General features: G+C 37.5%; 1 protein-coding gene across 1 annotated transcript in view; it reads left to right on the forward strand.

Annotated features, from left to right (window-relative positions):
* The window catches only part of LOC150100977 (protein grainyhead-like), a 267,013-nt gene that overhangs the window by 61,823 nt on the left and 184,424 nt on the right, over positions 1-20,766 (forward strand). Inside the window, exon 4 of the mRNA XM_090401949.1 lies at positions 5,301-5,476. Within this exon, the coding sequence (XP_090258075.1) occupies positions 5,301-5,476 (176 nt within the window). The remainder of the gene's footprint in view (positions 1-5,300; positions 5,477-20,766) is intronic.

Raw genomic sequence — 20,766 nt, forward strand, 5'->3', positions numbered from 1 at the left:
GATGCTATTGTTTTATTTTATAATAAATTTTAGTTTAATCCTTTTTGTTTTATTTTATTTTTAATATTTTAAAGACATGATTCCTTGCCAGTAGGTATCTCTCTCTCTCTCTCAGAAGGAAACAGTGACTAGTGATAACAGTGCAAAAATACTTAACTCATCTGCAGTATGCTTTTTTGGGGAGGGGGAAAGCATAGTTCTTGATGAAAGAACTAGAGTACTTGGAATTTTTTTAGGCATTTTCAATGTTTAAATGTCAGATATGAGGACAAAATTAGCACAGAAGTGATGAAAAGTAACTTGAAATATCCATGATTTGAAGAACATGTCTATAACACAGTTAATTTAATATTTCAATTTGTGTCTCACAAAACATCAGTGTGGAAGAAAAGATAGATGGAATAAAAGTTGAATGGAAGTTCTGAGGACCAGTCAGTGAAAGTATCTGTAGAAAAGGCACTGTGGATAGCCATTAGTGAAATGGTGACTAAAGAGTGTCTATGAGAGAGGAGCTGTCAAGTTATCAAACTGGTCTCTTTTGGATAACATCAAGAATTTTTAGAGAAATAAATGTAATGGTAGGCTTTAGTGTCGGTGGTTATTCATAATAGTGCTTTATGGTATAAACAACACCCAAAGAAAAAAATTATTTATTGAGTTACTAAATATTTAGCTTGATTTCAAACCAGCATCTTCAGAGCACAACCCAGGATTCAGATTTAAAAAAAAAAAAAACCCAGTAGATTCAGAGAAGTCAAGAATAGTAGTCTTAGAATGACTGTCTCCCAGATCTTGGGCAAAATAATGTAGCCATACTTACTGAGGTTAAGGAGATGCTTCAGAGCTGATGCCGATTCTAAAAATAGTCTCTCAAACCTATAGCAACTTCTATGCTGTACAGCCAAGGTGTCTTCATCCCTGTCTTCATCTCTTTCACCCAGGATTAATCCTGAGTGAAAGAGCTTTCAAAGTAATGGTCGTCTTGCCATACAGATGATCTCAAATGTAGAGAACAGATGTAGATTGCTAACTGGATGTGGGATTTGAAATTGACATGAAGATTATATTTATGAACTGCTATCTTTTCAGATGTACCATGGACATAAAGGATGGGAATAGTTTGTTGTGATCTTGTTGTGTGCCAATTGTGGGAAGGATAGGAGGAGCACCAAGTATTTTGCATGTGGGCTATTTCATATGGGCAATATAACTCCTGGCTAAAAAATTGTTGCAGAAATGGCTGAGTTTTGTGCCAAGGGATGTGTCATTAGAACAAATAAATCTGCTGGAGAGACTGCATGAGACACTTTTTTGGATTTTCAAGAATTTTGTGAGTTGGCTTTTAAACCAACAATAATTATAAACTGCAGAGTGGCATGCCCCCTCAATTCACAGTTGCTGCCTGCATTTGGGCAATAAGCTTGTATGAGGTGTCATGGAAAATCCAGCCAGGGTGCACTTATTTTGACACCCTCTGTTTCTCCTCCCCCCTTCATGGCAGCTTGTGTAAGTAATTATGGGGAAAGGAAGCATGACTGATGCTGTTCACTCTAAAAGTATGACTATCTTTAACACTATGGCTTGTCTGAGCATTTCTCCACAGAGGGATACTGGTGAATTCCAGGCAAAATATCAGCAAGAGAAGTTCCATTAGACTTAACAACTAGCCTGACAGTCATTATGAGGAGTGAGCCACAAAAACTCAGTCCTTATTTAAGCATTTGGTGAATGCTTAAATAATATCATAAAATAATAAATGCAATGTTCTTCCTAGGGACACATTACTAGAAAATACAATTCAACACATAAATTTAGGTCTTTTATCAGATGATGAAAATTATTACATTATTTCAAGATATTAGAACCATCTCTACTTGGCATTATGAAGAAATAAATTCACCATGGATAGCTTGTGAAAAAAAAAAAAATTGTACCAGTTAAGTGATATTTTGAAGTATGAAATTGATTTCAACAAGTTTTGGGATTTTGTAAATAATAATGCGGAATCAAAAAATGTTCAATCCCTGCAGGAAATTAAAAAGTTAAAAAAGATAGCACTATTGCAGTCAGGTCAGTAATGCTGAAGCTGAAAAGTTTGCAGTGTAATGCACATAATTTGTATGAGGGTAAAAAATTGTTTAACAACAGATAATATATTGGATTTAACAACAAACAATAAATTTATTGGGAAAAAAGTTAGCAGATCGGGATTCGACTCCATTTTACAAATCATGGTTAAATCATAGATTGGTTATGGATGTAAGAGCTTAGCAAAAGTCAATGAAAACATTTTGTGAGGAATCCATTAGCTATATGAAAATTACAATAAAAAAATGACTATTTTGTTATTGTTTGAAATTTTTGCATTTGAAATTGTTGTAAACCATTAAAATGTACAAGAAATATATACAGACATTTTTTTTATATTTAAAAAAAAATTTTTTTTAGCAAGCCAATTTGTAAAAATTTACCAGCACACAATTGCTTAACTGTATGTGTAGGTTTTGTGAAGCACTTGGTAGTCATGTAAATAGCATGTGTAGGAATGGCAAAGCAGTTGTTTAGTTTGGCATTATTATTATTATTTTCTGTTGTATTATTTATTTAGCGAATGATCAAAGTATGATATGATGATATTCAGCCTGTATATTCCCCACTACTGGGTGAAGGCCTATCCCATAGGAGGGTTGGATCTGCTTCTTCCATGATGATTTACTCCATATTGGAAGACTGTGTGTGTGTGTGTGTGTGTGTGTGTGTGTACACACGCGCGCCACACACACACATTCTACTCTCTCTCATATATATATATATATATATATATATATTTGTAAGAATAAATGTATGAAGATGAAAAACAATCGCAAATATCCATGCCCTAGGCAGGATTCAAACCTGCAGCCTTTTGACTGGACAGTGGATATGCTAACCACTCGGCCAACCTTGTTTGCTTATACAAAACTATTAAAACTATTACATTATTATTATTAGCAACTTACCAAATAATATCCTAAAAGCTGTCACAAGTATATATGAAAATAATCAAATACAAATAAGATTAAATCATGAGCTATCATATACAAGAGAGATAAACCAAGGGGTCCGACAGGGATGTCCCCTCTCAGCAACTCTTTTTAATATCTACTTAAATGAAATAATAATCAAATGGAGTAAAAATTTACATCAAGGAATTAAACTTTCACCTACAGTTAACTTAAACACTCTCCTCTTTGCAGACGACCAAATAATAATTACAAATTCTGAAGATAACTTACAGAAAGCTATTTTAAATCTAAATGAGATATCCAAAGATTATGGTATGATAATATCAACGGAAAAATAAAAAACTATGGCCTTTAAAGGACAAGATCCAGCAAAGAACTAAAATAGTATTAGATAGCAAGATCTTAGAACAGGTGAATTCATTTAACTACCTAGGATGTATGATCACTTATGAAAAAGATATAAACATAAAAATTGCAAAATATTTAAAAATAACAGGAGCAATTAACTCTATATTTAAACCAAAAACCAGGCTAAAAGTATACAATACATTAGCCCTACCGGTCTTAATGTATGGAAGCGAAATCTGGACAATAAAACAAAAAGACAAACAAAGATTAACAACAGCAGAAATGAAGTTTATGAGAAAAACTGCAAAGTATACCCTATTTGATCACAAAAGAAACGAAGATATTATGAAAGGATTAAACCAAGAATCAGTAATCGAAAAAATTAAAAAATATAAACATAGATGGATGGATCACGTTCAAAGAATGAAAACAGAAAGATTACCAAAACAAGCCTTAAAGTACAAGCCATTAGGAAAAAGAAAACCAGGACGTCCTCTTAAACGATTCAACGATGACTTCTAAGGCCGGAACAGGCCATACTAGGCCTAAATCCTTGATACGTATGATGATGATTATTAGCAACTGACCTTGTGGAGTCGGACTTATCGTGAGAGGTACACATTATCACACACTAAGCTCATCCAACCGTGCCTTCAACTGATTCAATGTGTCTACAACACAGTCAATGCATTCCACTCGCCAACCACTCTCCATGTAACCTGTTCCTCTGCTCATACCCTCCTTATAGTTTCCAGTGATGGCCTCTTTCTCTCTCTCTTCCATTCTATGAAAAATCTCTTCCATGTCAATAGGATAACAACCTGACTAGCTTATATGTCTCAATCATATCCTCCTCCTATTCACGAGGCTTTGCAATTTGCATTCTCTCAATCTGTCATACTCCACATCCCAAAGACCACTGACCACCTTTTTGAATCTTCTCTTGACCCTTTCTAATATATCCCTGTCACTATGAAAACCCGGTGACCAAATCTGTGCACAATAATCAGGACTTGATTATTGTGCACAGGCCTGATCGAGTCCTGATGAGCGATGGAACCACCATACTAACGAACTGGGTTCCAAAAGAAGGGAAACGAGGCCAAGGACATCCTAAAAGAAGATGGAGTGATGAACTCTCAAATTTTGTTGGGAAAAATTGGTCAACCATTGCCATGAACAGAGAATGGTGAAAAGAACTGGAGGAGGCCTTTGTCCAGCAGTGGACAGAAAATGGCTGAAAAGAAGATGAAGTCCTTGTACAATAACATCATAACCTCTTTATTTCTGTATGATCATATCCCTCCTCCTATTCATAAGACTTGGCAATTTACATTCTTTCAATCTGTCTTCATACTCCACATTCCAAAGACCACCTTGGTGAATCTTCTGTGGACCCGTTCTGACATATCCTCATCACCATGAAAACCTGGTAATCAATCTGTGCACAATAATCCATATGAGGCCTTATCAAGGCATTAAACAGTCAACTCTTTGTTTCTGCACATCAGGATCCTCCACATTATTGCCATTGTCCAATGTGACATGTTGCTCATGACATGTTGAGCCAAATATGTAGGAGTAATAAATTCTATTTAGTTTTCTCTTACATATGTAAAGCAGTTAATTAAAAAAGTATACTTATTTGGATATTTTCAAGAAGTGTGTAGAGCAATTGAAAATATAAACAACATGTGAAGACTGAAAAGGAAATAATTTGTGTAGGCTCACTGCTTTTCAAATGCTACTCACATGCTGTGTTAACACTAATGTATGATATCGAATTGAAAGTTTGAGGTTGGGTTGATGTTACTTTTTTGATTATAATAAATGAAACAAGGGCCCCCTCCTTTTTTTTTTTTTTTTTTCAGATTAATAACTTTTTAACATTTAAAAAAAAACTTTCCATTTGATTAGTAAATTAATTAGTGCCCATTTCTGTTACAGATATTTGAGTACTCAGAACTCACTCAAGCTCAAGCCATCTTACAGACAACAACAGATGAACATTCTTTAACTCCTGTTTGTCAATCACCTTCTTCTCAATCTGTTCCTTCAAGAAAAGCATCTTGGAATGATTATGGCCGTAATTCTGAATCAGATAAAGTTCAGATAGCAAAAATGTAAGTTAAATATACATTTTTTTTAGTGTAATAGATTATTATCATTTTTATTATTACTGTTATTATTTTAATATGTAGATTCATCATGGCCCAGTCTAAACTTATATATTAAAATAATTGTGAAGTCTAGCTTTGAATGCAATCTGTCAGCTGCAACCATTGATTGAGGTAGCACATTCCATCTCTCACTATCCATTTTAACATTAACATTTCTGGCTAGATGGGTGAAGCAAAATTGCTTTTCATATTCCCCCTTTGTCTTATAATGAAAGAACTTTGAATGGAGTGTTTGTGAGCTATATGCTTGCCCATTGAGGGGCATGAAATTAGCTGTGTTCAGCTGAACTTAAGATAGACTTTGGTCTTTTATATTTGTAACTTTCCGAGGCTTAGTTGATTAACAGGTTTGGATGGTTACTTGTCTTGGTAAAGAACTTCTCAGCTAGATTTAGGAGAAAGGAAGAGATATAAGGGATATTAACTTCTCTATGTATCTTGGTGTTTCTTATAAACCAAGGGGCATCCAGAATCATCCTCAGGCACTTATTCTGTAATCTCTGAAGTTTTAGAATGTTAGAATTTGCAGTGTGGCTCCACGCTGGGGATGCATAAGTGATGACCGATCGAATTACCATCTTGTAAATTGTTAATTTTGTTTGCGTGTCCAGTTTACTTTGTCTGTTGATCATAGGGTAGAGCTGTGCTAAGACTTTGAATGTCTTTGAGGTAATGTTACTTATATGTTTGCTGAATAGGAGTTTACTATCAAGAATCACTCCAAGATATTAAACTTTAGTCTGCCATGGAATCTATACTCCCAATAAATAAATATCCTCCATGGTATGGATTTTCTTTCTAGCAAACAATATAGCTGAGCTTTTCTGGGAGTTTACTTGGATCCTCCAGTCTGCCATTCACTTTTCTAAACTGTGTATGCTGGTTTGGAGTCTTTTAGTTGCCAGTTTTGGGCTTAGTGATCTTGCCATCAGTGCAGTATCATCTGCATATAATGCAGTGAATGTTGGTCTTGGATTCAGAGGGATGTCTGCTACATAGATTGAGAACAGGAGAGGTGCCAGAAGAGATCCTAAGGTATGCCTGCCAAGATCCTGTTTTTAGTCGAAACCGTTTTGCCAACCCTGACTTGCATATATATCTGTCTTTCAGGTAAGAATGTATTATTTTTATTAACTTAACTGGCAAGTTAAATTTTATCAGTTTGTAGAGACGGCCTTGATGCCATACTTTGTCAAACGCCTTCTCTCCGTCGATGAAGATGGCAGCTGTATTGAGTTTCTAGTTAAAACCTTTAGTAATGATTTCTACTAGCCGGTGCACTTGTTGAGCTGTACTTTAGGACCATTTGGCCTTACGGAAGCCAAACTGTTCATTAGGCAAAATTCCTAACTTATCTGATTCTGCTTGGAATCTTGAGAGAATTACTTTCTCTGTCACCTTTCCAAGGCTGGACAATAGGTTTATGGGTCTGTAGTTTTCGGGAAGGTCAGGATTTTTTCCTGGCTTCTTCAATGGCATAACGGTGGCCGTTTTCCATGTAGTAGGGAAATACTGGAATCTAAAGATGGCATTTGTAATGTTGACAAGGTGGACTATGGCCTTTCTTGGTAGTAGTTTTACTATTCTGTTACTTATGCCATCCGGTCCAGGAGCTTTTTTACTGTTTAGATGGGAGATGATATTTATCATTTCTGCCGGATTTGTAGGAGTGATATGCTCGGAGTTAACAGTATTCTGTCTTAAGGTTGTCCTAACATGACGATGAATCTTGTACATAAGGTTGATATTTAGATTTGTATAAGATGGATTGCACTGAGTTTCTAGGTTATCTACTAGTGCTTCGCTTTCTCTTCATCTTTGTGAACTGTCCCTTTCTTGGTTTGTATAGGGGGTAGGAGTTGCTTTTTGGTGCAGATTGATCTTAAGAATTTCTATACAGAATGATTTTCAGTATTGATGTTAGCCAATTAGGTTTCCCATTGATGGTTTCTGTGTTTTTGAAGAGCTTCCCGGACCTGCCTGTTTAGATCGTTCGATACTGTTTTATCTTGGGGGCTCTGGTATTGTGGTATCTCTTTCTGGCTCTATTTTTTGCTCTGATTAGCTCCATGATTTCTTCAGGGATAGATACGGTTGGTTGGATATAAGACAGTGGATTGTCTGACTGATTATATTGCTTTCTGAATTTGAATGGTTAAGTTATTTACTGCTGTGTCAATCTCTTCCTTTTTACTGATATTGGGCACCGGACCAATATGATCAGGAAGAACCTTGGCCAACTTGTCCCATGGTATGAATGTGTGCAGAGGAGAGAATTGATCTGATGAACCTAGATTAAGCACTATGGGACTGTGGTCAGAAGATAATTTCTTGACTTGATTCCAAGTCAAGAAATCTTTAAAAATCCTTAAATTTTTAAAGATAACGATGTCTAGTACATCCGAGCTACCTGAAGGGCTGAAGTGGATGGGCTTGGTAGGCTGGCCACAACAACAGAGTTGAGCATTGCAAAGTTGAAAAGTGTGTGACCTTTTGGTGTTAGGTGATGAGCTGTACCAAGCTGTGTGTTTTGAGTTGAGATCTCCTGCTATTATTATGGAGTCATTTGGACCAAGTATGGTGTCCAGATCTGTTGTCAACAGAGGAATGCTCGGAGGGTTATAAGCAGCATAGATCTTGAGACTCCCAGCATTGCGGGTATGTACCTCCACACCGGTCACCTCTAGGTTTGCTGTTTGGGGCTTGATCTATTGTATTATGATTCAAATAACTCTTAATATATATGGCTGTGCCTCCACCTCTTGTGCCAATTCTGTCTTTTCTGTTCATGGTGTATCCACGGATTTTTGGGTTATTAGCTGGTCTTAGGTGTGTTTCACCAATCAAGATGATATCAGCACTGAAACGAGTTGCAAATTCTTGAAGTTCCAAATCCTTGTTCATCAATCCATTTGCATTCCATGCGATTATCTTAAGAGCTTTTGGTTTGAATTTATTACTCATGATAGGTGGCTGTTATAATGTTTTGAGTGCCTTGCAGGAATCTCTTTCTGGAAGATGTTGAGGGGCATGTCTTGCTGAATTCCTGCAGCATGGTGGCAAGTGAGGCTGTTAAAACGGATGTTGTGTTGGAGCTTTCTAGCTCGAGAGATGCAGGACGCTTAGTTCTTGCAGCCTCAGCATATGTTTTGGTCATGGTTGTTCCTTCCTGTGAGGTTGAAGGCGAGGTGTTTTGGACTGGGGGACGATTTGTTTGGTTGCTTAAAACGTTACGTGGAGGAGCAAGATTGACTTTTGTTGATCCTCGATTTTTTGGATTGGAAAGGCATCCCTTGTAGTTGGTGGGGGTGAGGTCCTCTGCAGTTTGCACAGCATGCTGGAGTTGTGCGTGGCTTGGTGCATGTGATGGTCTGGTGTCCCTCGACGCACTATAAGCACCTGAAAGCTGCCTTACATAATTTTTGGGCATGTCTAAACCTTTGGCATCTATGACACTGACCTGCAGATGCTATTTTCCTAAGAGGCTCAGTTGAAATCTTGAGTCCACATACTACTGTCAGTTCATAGAACTGCTTTTGTGTGTTGCTTATTTCCACTAGCACCAAAAGCATTGGTCTTTTATCAGATCTGAGCATCCTAGCATCCTACTCGCTTTTACTGGGGACAGGCCCTGTCCGGAGAGATCAGTGCTCACATCTTCAGGAGTGATACCTTCAGCTATCCCACGTCGAACTACCTTCAGGTTCTTTTCGCTGGGTAAAGTGAAGGTGTGATATGGGACGTTAGCATTGTCCATAAATCTGGTCACCTGTCTGTAATCCATGACAGTAGTGGGTTATATTTTAACTCCCTCATCTGAGTTTTTGGCCCATGAGAATGAGACGTTTCGTTCTCTGAGGGCTGACGAGACAGGGATTCATTTTTCCTTATCCCTTAATATGACTGGTGGCATCTTTTCTTTAGGACCATCGAGTGCTTCTATCCCTGTTGTTTTGGGTTCTTCCACATTGGAGATTTTCCTCTTCTTTTGGACCATTTGGAACTCTGCATCTGTTTCCAAGGTATGATAATTGCTGTCTTGGGATGTAGCATCTTCCATACTTGGGGAGTATGCAAAGTCTGCTTGCGTCAGAGTTATGGGCTCTTTACTTATGTCATCCATATTGTCCTCTGTGACTGCTGTGTGTGTGTGTGTGTGGCAGGGGGGGGGGGAAATGTGTCAAAGAGCTTGACTTTTCCTGGCCAATTATCACTCAGCAGCTTTCCTAGTCTGAGGAATTCCATGTATATACTTCCTCGAATCGAATTTGACTTCATTCAGAAATTTTGCCGTGACAATAATTTAGAAATGTGTTAAGATACAGATAGAGAAAGAGTAGAGATTGCTCTGGTTTCCCGAGCAGGTTAAAGATAACCCTGTGGACTTTTGAGGATCCACTAGCAAATCCTGTAGACACTCTTAGGTGTCTACCAGCAATAAAATACAATTAGCTCTCCTATGATAGGGAAAAGGAGTGTCACGAAATCACTTGGCCACAGATTGAAATCCTACCTCCCTAAATATAACCATAAATCCACCATTGGTGCTTATTGCAGGTGGGGCCTGCTGGCCATTAGACCTCTTGCATGTTTCATGCAGAGGGGGAGAGAGCAGGAAACAAACTGTGTCTGTGCAATGCGCATTTCATGAAAAACCTTGTAAACAAACTAATTGGTCTCAGTCTGAAATAATATGTCTGTTCAAATCAAAATCAGTCTCATTCTCTCACACTAACCCCTCACTATCCAGGGCTGCATTTTATATTATATATATTTGACATAAAATATTAAATTTGGGTGTGGGATCTGTTGTTGTACTTAGGTTTGGTTGCAACAGCTCCTTCACCAACGTTGTTCCTGTTTCTTTTATTGCATTCAGTTTACTTCCATCTAGATCATTCTTAAGTACTAATACTATTTTTTATCAGCAGTCCTCTTCTTAGCCTCTTTAAAATCTTGTGAATAATGCTGCATAATTTTAGACCCAGATTTTCTTAATGTCAATCGCAGTCACTTTAACTTAGGCCTTCAGTAATCAAGGTGGTGTCCTCATACCATGTGATGAAATGTACCTATCACTAAAACATATCTGCAGACATACATCATGTATACAGTGGGTTCAAACATACAACCTATCATGATGAAAAGCCAAACAGCTATGTTTTCTGGCGAAGTTATTCTTAATTATAATATAATATATATGGGCACACCACTCTGGCATTCGTATAGTAAAGGTAAGTTCTTTTCACTTAAACTTTGATATCATCCATCATCCAGGTCTACCTACTCGCTGATGAGACTCAAATAAGGTTGAAACTGGTCTGGGTAGTGACCTCTCCGCATAATGTAAAGCAGTATTACATCTCCTAGGAGCTGTGTTTTCACATTATGAGAAAATATCAAGGATAGTGAGGGAGCTTGCTCCACCTTTGCACCGAGTTGCCTTGGGGTAGTACTACCAAGTGGTCACTTACGCTTGGATTTGCCGATAGTTCTTCGGCATGATACTCGTAGATCGTAGTTTTCGATCTTAGAGTTTTGCATACTGGCTGTAAAATAATAAGGGATTTTTATCCCCTTAATACAACCTATCAGTTGGATAATGGAAATGCTGTCCACTTGACCAACCAGAGTAACAACTTGGTTGGTCAAGTGTTTAGAATAAATACTATTTATTTAAGACCATATATTTCAGTGTGAATGTTATTACAGGCCATCATCAGTGGCAACAATAGTTAATTACAAAATAGAATGTGAACAATGGATTGATTTGGAAAAGTAAAAGCCATGTAATTATTGTTATTTTTATTATTAATACCCGAAGACCTCATGGAGTCAAAGACTCATTTGGGGGGTCCTTTTATCTCACACACATCTCATCATACTGGGTCTTAAACACATTCAAACTTCTTGCAGACACCACACTCTCAGGCAAGGCATTCTAATCATTCACAACCCTGCAAGAAAAAAACCTGCCTCTCACTCCCCTACTCACACCCTCTTTATACAGTTTCCAGGGATGGCCTCTGGTTCTCCCCTGATCCCCCACTATTCTCTGTAGAACTTCTCCACCATTGATCCTATAACAACCCCTTACCAACTTGTAGGTCTCTATCATATCACCCCCTCTTCCTCCTGTCCACCAGACTCTGCAAATTACATCTTCTCAATCTTTCCTCATACTCGACATTCCAGAGGTCAAAAACTACCTTTAGTCAGTTGCCTTTGGACCCTTTCCAACATCTCTTCATCCTTCTGAAAACCTGGTGACCAAATCTGGGTACAATAGTCCATGTGTAGCCTAATCAAAGCCTTATACAATGGAACAAGAATCTCCCTACTTCTACACGTCAGTGTCCTCCGCATCATTTCCAGAAGCCTTTGTGTTGTCTTCGCAATTTTGGCGATGTGTCCCCTAAATTTTAGATCCTTATTTACTATTATCTCCAGATCTCTTATTTCCTCTACCTCCAACAATATATTCTCACCAAGCATAAATTCTGCATCCCATCTTTGTTTTCCAAATTTTAAAACCTTGCATTTTGCAACATTGGACTCGCATCCCCATTTCCGTGCCCAATCATTCAATCTATTCAGATCTTCCTGTAAGGCCACAACATCTTCACTACTCTTCATGGTTCGTCCCAACTTTGCATCATCTGCAAACAACTGAATATCTCCGTCCAAATCTTCACCTATATCATTAATATACAAGTTAAACAGTCTTCTTCTTCTTCTACACGTTATTCCTGCTTCCCTATGCAGGGTCTGCGTGTTACTTTTAGATGTGACTTCTTGTTAGTACTACTCCCAACCGACCCGTCGCCTGGTGTGCCGCTGGGGGGGGATATATTTTTGACTGTAGAGGCGTATGTTCACGGGGCCGGTTTACCTGTTTGCGGGATGAAAAACGCCAGATAAACTGGCGGAAAAAACCCTACTGACCGCGCCCAAGACCAGCTAACTTGGCTATGCCTGAGGAAGATCCTCAAATTCCTCACGTCTACAACGGGAATCGAACCTGGGACACTCCTTCCCCAGGCATATGGTTGTGAAGTGCAAAGCCACTAGGCTAACCTTGCGGTTAATATACAAGTTAAACAGTAATAGCCCTAAAACTGACCCCCGAGGCACTCCACTGGTGACTTTTCTTTTCCTGGATATCGCTCCCCCATACACAACTTGTTGATACCTATCAGATAGCCAGTCTCCAATGCACTAATCTAATATCCAACCTCATCTGCTCTACTTTGACTGTCAACGTATCATGAGGTACTTTATCAAAAGCCTTTGTGAAATCACAGTATATTACTTTGTATCCTTTTCCTCTGTCCAAGGAAGCATGTTATACATAAATGTTATACATAAATATATATTTATGTTATACATGTAGTATTGATAATACTGTTATACGTGCAGTATTGATAATTCATTAGCTATTAAAAAATTATTGGTGCATGATTAAAATAAGACCTTCCCATATCTTAGATAGAGGCAGTCATTCCAGTTTAAGTTCGTACAGTGAAGTGAGGCCTTAGTGCTTTCTTTAAACAAGCATTCAAATTTATACCAACATTGGTGAAGTAAACATGTTTCAGACAATAGAATGTTGTGGTCTGCATCTATTCCATGATGTGCCATCCAGATTTTGCAGATTTACTATTGCTAATGTAAGATTGGTGTTCTTGTATTCTGTTTTCTACAGAGCATACAGTTTGTCCAAAGTAAGAATGATGACAGTCACAAGGAATTGGTCTCATCTTAAGAATTCGGGAAATGGATTCTGAGATGCCAGAAATGTACAAAATTGGAACTTGACTTACTGTTTCTTTGTTATTTGAGCTAGGATTATAGGAATTAAAAAGCTGTTGCATAGTCCTTTTGAAGAAGCCACTGTGTCTCGTGTATCATTTGATGTTTAAGAGTTCCTACCATAATAGTTCAGGTATAGAACAAATAGTATGAGCATGTTGCAATAAAATTTTTATAATTCTAGTTTCTGTGATGGATGGTGAGCTGATTGCTATTGAATGTAGAGTGCAGTGAAAGTCGGCTTTCAATAAACAGAAGTAATTAATTCACTTGATGGTGAACGGAGTAGAATATGTAAAAAAGAACAGTTTGTATCTTTTTCCATAGTAAATTTTATTTGTGGATGTAGATTGTTTATATTAGATTAAATAAAAAAGCAGGTAATATGTCTTCATTATGTGGCCAGATAGCAAAATGTCATCTATATAACGAATCCAAAATGAAGGCTGGGGTGTATGGACAAGAAAAGGAATTATAAAATCTTTATTGAGATGTGCTCATACTATTTGTTCTTCATCTCAGCTGTTATGGCAAAAAATATTAAACATCAAAGGATATATGAAACTCACTGGCTTCTCAAAAAGCACCATGCAGCAGCTTTATAATTCCTATAATCCTAGCTCAAATAACAATGAAACAGTACTTTGTGTTCCAATTCCTTACATTTCTGGCATCTCAGAATCCATTTTCAGAATTCGTAAGAAATACAGTTAGTGGCTACTTTCTTTCCTATCAACATGGTTTCCATCTTCAAAAGATAACATTTCCTCTAGCTTTCACTGGTGTCTACTAAAATTTTAAGTGGGGGGGTGCTGCATATACAAAAAAAAAACTTTTTTTCCTAATCAGTAACGAATTTATTAATAAATAAATTTACATATTAAAAATTGCTTTATTAAAAATATTTCATGCTCACCATGAACAAACACCAATAATAAAAGTTTCGTATCAATAGCAATGACAAGTGCAAACGAATATCGGTGTTAGATCGCAGTGCATTTGTTTCATAATCAGAGTAACCCGCTAGAGGGCTATACGGTCGGTCGTGTTTTCAGAGAGCTCTCGAAAGCTAAGTATAATTTTGAGTGAAAATTAGAATGTAGGTTAAAATCATAACGTAATATTGTCTAATTTTGGTAGCTTGTTGTGTCTGTGTGATTTTGGTGTGAATTCCGTTATTTAATTTAGTATTTAACGATACGTTTCATAGATTTGAATATGGCACCAATGCGATGCAAGATAATGGCGTCCAAAAATATGATGCCATTGTTCAAAAACTATAATGTGAGAGAGTTTGTCCAATGTGATGTGTGTGTGGGATGTATGCATTCCCAAATGAGGCTGGAGTTTGGATTGAAAGTGATAGTGGTGGGAGAATGTGCAAAAAGTGTAAGCAAAGTGAGGAGTTGAAGTATGTGTCAGGCTGTGAGACAGTTATGGTTGAAGAAAGCCAGAATGCGAGTGAAAATAGTGGCTTGATAGGGAATTGCGATGTACAAGATGGCAATGAGAGCGGTGATCAAAGAAAGAGTGAAAGCAACTATACAGAGAGAGAAAATGGTTTAAATGATAAAAAAAATGAGGAATTATTTGTAGGAAGTGAGATCGCTAGGTTGCGCGCAGTGATACAAAATGCACAGCGGCAATTAGAGCACCTGCAAAACTCTTTCCAGAGTGATTCGGCTGACGTAAATAAACAGCGTAAAAGTGGGAGAGTTTCTGAAATGAAGGAAAGAGTGTTGTATGGTGACTCGTTATTAAGAGGAGTGATAGATGGGAGTGTAACTAAATCGTACTTACCGGGTGCAAAATTTAAGGATGTAAGTTAGAGTATTAGAGTGCAAAAACAGAGGGTGAAAGAATTAATAATTGTGGCGGGTATGAATGAATTGAAAGGTGATAAATTTTTTATGAGAGGACTTGAAAGTATTGTTAAAGGTAGCGAAAGAAAAGAGTGACAGAGTTAGAATGGTGAGTCAGTTGCCACGGTATGACAGAGAGGAGTTTAGAAGGAGGGCCATAATCGCAAATGACATTATGCGCAGGTTATGCAGACAATGTGGTGTGGAATTCGTCGGACGTGTGGAATGAGTTCGATGGGCGAAAGGACTTATACAAGATGGATGGCCTGCATTTGAATGTACTTGGTGTGCAGAGACTGGAAAACGTGTTGCTGAATGAAGTGAAAATGGATGTGCAGAATCAGGGAAAGCAGAACTACCGAGGAGGGGGGGGGTGGATATGCGGACATCAGTGAGACAGTTGAGTGTAAGAATGTATATAATGTACCCGAGCCAGCACTAAGGACAAAAAATGGGAATGGGACATTTAGAATAACGCATCAAGATAGGGGTGGGACAAAGGGATCACTGTATTTCATGTATACTAATGCCAGGAGTATTAGGAACAAGAAGGAAGAATTTTTGGCCTTGATTGGCTCTTCCTGGCCACAGGTCATTGGCATTAGTGAAACATGGCTGACGGAAGATGATATAGTTAGTGGGATAGAATGTGTAGGTTTTAGTGTGTTTAGGATGGACAGAGAGAATAAAATGGGGGGAGGAGTGTTATTGATGATAGCTGATGAACTGCAGCCAAGGAGAATTGAAATTGTATCGCAGGATAGTGAAAGGAGCTCATTTGAGGCTATTTGGTGTGAGATTGAGACTGGCAGAATAAAATATACAGTTGGGTGCTACTGTAGACCAGGTGATGGAATAGATGGTGGAGATAGTATGCATAAACAAATTGATGAAATGAGTGGAAGGAGGGTAATTATTATGGGGGATTTCAACTATGGTAACATTGATTGGAAGGAGGAGAGGACACATGTGAGGAAGGAAATGGATTTTATTCAATTATTAAGGGATAACTATCTGAGACAGCATGTAATTGAAAATACTAGGGGTGTGAGAGTGCTTGACCTGGTAATAGCATCTCAGAATTTGACTGTAATGAATACGACCATGTTGCCACCTATTGGTGAGAGTGATCATAAGGTCTTGACCTGGGAGGTGGCTAAAGGTGTGGAATTTTCGATTAAGACGGGGTATATGTGTAATTACCATGCTGGCAAATATGACAAGCTTAGGAGATTGCTTGGATCAGTGCCATGGCATGTACAACTGCAAGGGCTGGACGTCGATAGAGCATGGGAAGTAGCAAGGATCATTTACAGGAGGTTATGGCTGATTGTATACCTAGGGTCCGAATAGTAAAACAAGTAGGGGTTAAATGGATGAATAACACCATTAAGCTTCAGCTGCAAAAAAAGAAACAACTGTGGAGGGAATTTAAAGAAAGGGGTGACCTGCAGGCACATGAATGGTATAAAGTGCAGGCCAGAAGGGTAACGAGTGTGGTAAAAAAAAAGCAAAAGCGGATTATGAAAGGAAACTAGCTATGCAAGCAAAAGAGAATCCCAAACAATTCTTTCAATATGCTGCAAGCAAAAAAAAAAACTGTACAAGGCAAAATGATTTTAAGGAATGACGATGGTATGGAGGTCACTGAATCAGTCAATATAGTGGAGTTACTGAGCATGCACTTTGCAAAAGTATATCATCCAGGTGGTGACATTGAAAAAATGAAGGAACCGTTAGTTTATAAGGGAATTGTGAAGAATGAAGTGGAGGTGAATAGTCTATTACAGAACCTTAATGTGAATACATCTGTGGGATTGGATGGTATACCAGCATGGGTCTTGCGTGAAGTGCTAAGGAATTATCCGTGCCCTTGACTATCTTGTTTAATCTGAGTCTCAGGTCTGGTTTAGTCCCAAAGGTGTGGAAAGAGGGGAAAATAATTTCACTGCATAAAGGAGGATCCCAGACTACGGTTGCAAATTACCGACCGATCAGCATATCAGGAGTCGTTGTCAAGGTCTTGGAGAAAGTAGTCAAGGGAAAAATACAGGAATGGATTGATGAAAATGAGATACTGTACAGGGGACAGCATGACTTTGTGAAGCGTAGATCATGCCTCAGTAACTTGCTCAAGTTTTATAACAAGGTGATGGCTGAACTGGATAAGGGAAATGGGTTTACAGTGATGCTGCTGGACCTGGCAAAGGCGTTTGACAGGATACCACATGGAATTCTAATCGTAAACTACAACATATGGGAATGGATATAGGGTTGGTGAGATGGATAGGTGGGTGGTTGATGGAGAGATATCAGAGAGTAGTTTATTCAGGAGTAGAGTCCAAAAGACGGCTTGTGACTAGTGGTGTGCCGCAGGGTTCTGTTCTTGGACCACTGCTGTTTAATCTGTTCATTAACGATATAGGGAAGGATCTAAGTGGAACAGTTCATTTGTTCGCTGATGATGCAAAGTTGGGTAGGGTGATAGTGAATGCAGAAGATTACAAAATCTTGCAGGATGACTTGGATAGATTGGAGTTCTGGGCTAAGGAGAATGGATGTCAATTTAATGTGACAAAATGTAAGGTTATGCATTTTGGGGTGAAAAGATTAGTAGCAGTATACCACATTGGTGGAACTGTACTCCAGGGACTTGGGAGTGTTGGTGGATAGGGAGATGAAGTTTAAGGGGCACATAGCAAAAGTAGCTAAATCAGCTCATCAACTCACTTGGTTGTTGAAAAATACCTTGACGAGCAGAGACAAACAAGTTATTGTACCTCTGTACCGAGCCTTGATTAGAACTCGTCTCGACTACTGTGCCCAGATTTGGTCACCTCGGTTCCTTCTTGATGGGGAGGAGGTGGAGAGGATCCAGAGGCAAGTGACTAAGATGATAGCAGGTGTATGGAATGAACCATATGAGAACAGGTTGAAGATTTGTGGGTTGCAGAAACTAGTTGATAGGTGGAAAAGGGGAGATATGATTGAGACATTCAAATTGCTAAAGGGATTCTATAGGATTAATTCAGAGGATATTTTTGAGATCAGGACTGGTGGTGGGAGAATTAGGGGACACCTGTGGAAGCTGGGCAAGAGTGTGGTTAGCAGGGGTATTAAAGCTGGGTTTTTTACTTTTAGAGTGGTGAATAAACTGCCAGAGTCTGTTGTGGGTGCTATGACGGTGAGCGATTTCAAGGCAAAGTATGATAGATGAGTCTAAGGACTCTCTGGAGTCACCTGAAATAATAATAATAATAATAATTTAAGTATAGCCTCTGGGAAAAATTCCATGTTACTCCTCTTAAACACTATTATTATAATTACGACTATTATTGTCCTAAACAAAAACAGGCTATAATAGCCGTAATTATAATAATATAATAATAATAATCTAAAGCATTAATCGAATAATTCCAATTATTAACTATTCAATCAATGTCAAAACATAAGCTGTAATAACCTTTAACATGTTTTACTGCATTTATATAATGTTGTAAGCATTGTTATTATTTATAAACACAAAATTTAATTTTTTCCTTTGGGGTGCTGCAGTGTCGCAGTGCTTATGTATGGGCCTCCACTGATACCCACCAAAAATACTAAAAAAAAGTCTAAAAGACAGCATTTTTCACAATCTGAGGCTTAGTCACTGTCACCGCTCGTAAGACTGGCTGGCATTTTTGCTGCAGCTCCCAAACGCGCAGCAGTATGATAGATTTGTTTAAATCTAGACTCTAGATCAGGGGTGGGTAACTTGTGCATGCTAAAATCGCAAAATCTTTGATGCAAAATTTTCTCACGTGTCTACTAAAATATTGGTGAACATATTATTATTTGGTGTCTTTTAAGTATTGGGAAGACCTTTTTCAAATAATCAAAAATCACACTAGAATGGTAAAATAAAAGAATATTGTAAGAGTGATTATTGTAAAGATTGAATGAATATAAACATTTTTATGTTGGAATTTTTACTTTTTACCCTGTTGATAGCATGAATATTTTTTATTTTCATTTAAGTGTAATTCTAGCTGCCATATAAAGCCGCACAATTTAAACACACAATTTTTAACATCAGCAAAAGAGTAAACAATAATTCTGATTTTTTTTTTAATAAAGATCAGTCAGACATAAGTTTATTCAAGTTTTCCCAATATATTGTAGTGCACAATCTCGTAATCGTTTTACTTGACTAAAGCACAATAAAAGAAAATAAAATTAAAGATATGCTTGTACTACTTCTTAATCCCTTACGAGTAATACATAAAAATTGCAAACAAAATAAATTGTTATTTTACCTACATAATATATTAAACAGAAGTTAATCTTTACCCTTTTTAGCAAAAAACATCAAATCAAAACTCAAGAAAAATAGTGGACATTTTATTTATTTAGTATCAATGAGACTTTTGCTGCTGCTGCATCATTAATGACAATTAATGTATATCAGGTTTTATATTTTGTAACCTTTAGAAATATTCATGTGCTACTAGTTTCATCTGTAAGGCTACTCCTGTTACGAGACATAACAAAGTTCATCACTGAGAAAAATGATTCACAAGAATATGTAGATGCAAAAATGGATAATGATGCTGTTACAAGGGTTTTTTAAACATACAAGTTTCGGGAATAGCATTCCAAGGTCTTAGTACCTCTTTTTCCACACTCATCTCTCTCTCTCTCTCTCTGTTACTCCCGTTTCTAATCACTCCTTTTTAATATTTTCGAAGTCAACTCTGAGGTCAACAAATTTCTTCCTCCAAATTGAGCTCCTTTGAAAATCAATGAACTGCATTTCAAAATCATCCATATTTATCTGCAAGTTTATTTGAAGATGTTTTCGTGTCCTGTAGTTTGAGATTCAAGTCATTTAAATATTCGCAAAAATCTGTAATAAACATGAGTTTACAAACCCACACGATGTCATACATTTCTTTATAAGACATTTGTTGATTAGTCAAAAAGAGATTTCTCTCATCCAGGCATTCAACAAATCATTTCTGAAGAAGACCTCGACTAAGCCAACGAACATTGTTGTACATTATTAGTCCTTTGTACGCCGAATCCACTTCATTCAATAGATTCTGAAATTGTATTTTATTCAAAGCAAGTGCAGAAATGTAATTAACAACCTTGGTTACTGTTTGCATCACTTCTTGAAGTTCCTTTAGACCAATGTTTGCACATAAATTATCCTCATGTAGGATGCAATGAAAAACTATTAGTGGATGACCAACATGTTTTGCAAACACATTCTGTTTCCTTATCAATCATGCTGGGCGCACCATCTGTTGTGATGGATACCACTTTTGAAATATCAATTTGCCGAATAGATAATTCGTTCCTAACTGCTTTACATATTTCAACCCCACGTATGCTCAGTTAGTGATACAAGGTTAATCATCTCTTTGCATACTTCGTCATCTCTACAAAATCGAGCAAAGATTGCCAGTTTTGCTGATGATGTAATGTCTGTGCTCTCATCAACACAAATAGAAAATAACTTACATGAAGCCAAATCTTTTGTTAATTGCGCTGCTGTATTCTTTTCCAACTTAA

This window comes from Typopeltis vanoorti, chromosome 12, assembly GCF_054136105.1.
Source record: "Typopeltis vanoorti isolate ZY-2024b chromosome 12, IOZ_Tvanoo_1.0, whole genome shotgun sequence".
Lineage (NCBI taxonomy): Eukaryota > Metazoa > Arthropoda > Arachnida > Uropygi > Thelyphonidae > Typopeltis > Typopeltis vanoorti.